This window comes from Octopus bimaculoides, chromosome 1, assembly GCF_001194135.2.
Source record: "Octopus bimaculoides isolate UCB-OBI-ISO-001 chromosome 1, ASM119413v2, whole genome shotgun sequence".
Lineage (NCBI taxonomy): Eukaryota > Metazoa > Mollusca > Cephalopoda > Octopoda > Octopodidae > Octopus > Octopus bimaculoides.
In genome coordinates, this window is record NC_068981.1 from 114827825 (window position 1) to 114831016 (window position 3192).

The following is a 3192-nucleotide window of genomic DNA, read 5'->3' on the forward strand; positions in this document are numbered from 1 at the left end:
ATCCCTTAGTGGGTTGGATTCTCATCCCCTAACTCTCTTGGATTATATATATATATATATATATATATATATATGTGTGTGTGTGTGTGTGTGTGTGTGTGTGTGTGTGTGTACATATATATGACATGCATCTTACAGTTTCCGTCCAGCAAATCGACTCACAAGGCTTTGGTCGGCCCAAGACTATTGTAGAAAACACTTGCCCAAGGTACCATACAGTGAGATTGAATCCGGAAGCGTATGTTAGGGAAGTAAACTTCTAACCACATACATATACAACACACATACACACACACACAGTCACATACACACACTCATATAAGGATGTATATGTGTGTATATGTGTGTGTGTGTTTATGTGTTTATGCATACATGTATTAATATATATTATTCCTAGGGCGGCGAGCTGGCAGAATCGTTAGCACGCTGGGCGGTATTTCGTCTGCCGTTACGTCCTGAGTTCAAATTCCGCCGAGGTCGACTTTGCCTTTCATCCTTTCGGGGTCGATTAAATAAGTACCAGTTACGCACTGGTGTTGATGTAATCAAATTAATCCCTTTGTCTGTCCTTGTTTGTCCCCTCTATGTTTATCCCTCTGTGAGAAATAAATATATATTATTCCTACCTGACGATTGGAGCAGTAAGGCCTTTTCCTGTGATTCAATTGCCTCTACGTCTGGTGGTGCTATTTTATTCTTCATTTCTAGAGAAATGAAATCCAGGAAACCTTTTATTCAAAGTTTTAATATCAAATATTTAAAAAGTTTTGTTATTTGAATATTTGAGCAGAATTTAAAAAAAAACCGCACAGTCAACCAATACATATGATAGTTAAATATCTCTTAAATTATCGGAATATTCAGGAACAAGTATTTTGGAAATCGACTGTTTCTTTAAGCTAATAAAATCTCATATTTACGAATAATTATTACAGGATTTAGTTAATCTCATTGACGGTGCTGAATGTCCAGGTATTTCTTGCAAACAAACTAATCACCTAAAATATATCTTACAAATATAAATTGCATGCAGATCAATAGAATAATAAAAAAATTTGCTGAGACAAATTCATACACTTCTTGATGGTATTCAAATCGAAGTATTCTGCGTTTTTTTATTTTATTTATTTTTTTTTATCAACTAATGCGATAGTTTCTTCTTAGAAAAACAATAACATTTAAACATAGGGAACTTCTCCAATAAATATATACACTTTCTTATCGGCGATGTTATCCTACTTCACGAATTGCATGTTATTTTTTGATAACCATTTCTTCTTTGTTGGAAGAACAAATATTCCAAAATAAAAAGCAACATATATATGTACACAATGTTCTATTGCATGTATTGATATATGATTTCAAAATGGTCGACTCACATTCTTAAATATAAGTATTTGTGTGTGTGTGTGTGTGTGTGTGTGTGTGTGTGTGTGTGTGTGTGTGTGTGTGTGTGTGTGTGTGTGTGTGTGTGTGTGTGTGTTTGTGTGTGTGTGTGTGTGTGTATGTGTGTGTGTGCGTGTGTGTGTGTAAACAAATGAATATATATATATATATATATATCTATTTATTTATTTTATTCATATATCTATGTAGACATGTATATCAATAAATATGTGTGCATGTATGCATGTATTTTTCTTTTATTTTGTACTTGTTTCAGTCATTGCTTTGTGGTTGGGTTTGAATTTGCCTATGCTTAGGATCATGTCATTATCTAGAAAATTGACTTCTTTAAGGTATTTAGCTATTGTGGTTTTTAGATCTAATTGGCTAAATATCTTGCATAATTTTTTCGTATCCTATTCATATCGTGTGCGTTTTTATTGTATACCCTTCCCAGGCCATCATCCCTATATAATCTTATGTTATTTTCTTTTATTTCTATCCTGTGGATATCTATGATATAGAGGTCTACAATATCAGCTATCTCTGCACCGTCATAGCTCCGCATTGCAGCATCAAATAGCTTATTCCCATTCTTTTTAACCCAATAGGAATTATTGTGAATATGTAATGACTTGCGTTCATAATAATACCCATATCAGTGTTTGTTATGGTAACATATGCTTTATTAATTTCAAGTGCCTTTTGAAGCAAGTATTTGGAGAGGGAGGGTTAAAACTCCACGGTATCAAATTGGATAAATTTATATTTGGGCTTTTCTTCTATTTTCTTTAACCATTCAATTATTGCAGTTATTTATAGTTGCCTCCCTAATATAGGGTCGATAATATTCAACCACAATAAAGATAATTCCACAAAAATACCCCTGAAAGACACTGCTAATTCAGATCTCCGAACCGCTGCCTTCTAAATAATAGCTATCAAGAAAAACAACTTCTATATAAGGCCAAAATCATGGCTTCCAACGGAATAACAGAGGCATACATCGGAATGACGGGTAACTCATCCAAGGAAAGATACACACAGCATCCGGCATCATTTAGGGACAATGATAAAAGAGACGCGACATCCTTATCCAACATGATATGGACATTGAAAGAAGGTAGAGTAAGCAAGTCCCAGATAACAGGTAGCGTTAATGTTAAAGCCAGAAAATACATGGGACGGGGTACCTAATGTGAGCTTTCCATTAATGAAAAGCTAAACACCATCCAATCAAAAGATAACATCTTAAACATTTGGGATGAAACCTTCTCTCGCTGCATACACAAGCAATATTTTACGCTCCAACATTTCAAAGAGGAACCCACTCGGCAATCCTACAAGGATAGGTTTTTCCTCTGAACGTGAATATTTAATATATACATCATATGAACCATGCACGTAGAAGACACATGCTGAGCTCCCTCAGTACACTCCCCCAGTACATAAACATAATAATATTACACATAGAAAGATATCAAATAACAAAGAAACTTATGATTCAGCACAATTCTTTTCCAATACTTAAACCCGATGGAAATAATCACCCAAAAATAGTTACCCAAGAGTCATCCTCCATGATTCCTTGTTTTTGCTTACCAAAAACTCTCGTGAGACTTTATCATGATTTCCTGTGTTTTTTTCATATTTTAATCCAAAATGGAGACGAACACCAATTTCTACATGTGATCGGCTTGAAAAATTGTTAAGGTATTTTCTTAAAATGAAACCTGTGGTAGCCTTACCAATTATACACACACACACACACACACATATATATATATATATATATATATATATATA

At 34.1% G+C, this 3192-nt stretch overlaps 1 protein-coding gene across 38 annotated transcripts in view; it reads right to left on the reverse strand.

Annotated features, from left to right (window-relative positions):
• The window catches only part of LOC128248352 (retinitis pigmentosa 1-like 1 protein), a 157439-nt gene that overhangs the window by 64027 nt on the left and 90220 nt on the right, over positions 1-3192 (reverse strand). For 37 of the 38 annotated variants that reach the window (XM_052969591.1, XM_052969602.1, XM_052969619.1 and 34 more), the window contains one exon: positions 627-704. The exons of the other annotated variant lie outside the window; for it this stretch is intronic. In XM_052969591.1, the coding sequence (XP_052825551.1) occupies positions 627-704 (78 nt within the window). The remainder of the gene's footprint in view (positions 1-626; positions 705-3192) is intronic. 38 annotated transcript variants of the gene reach the window in all.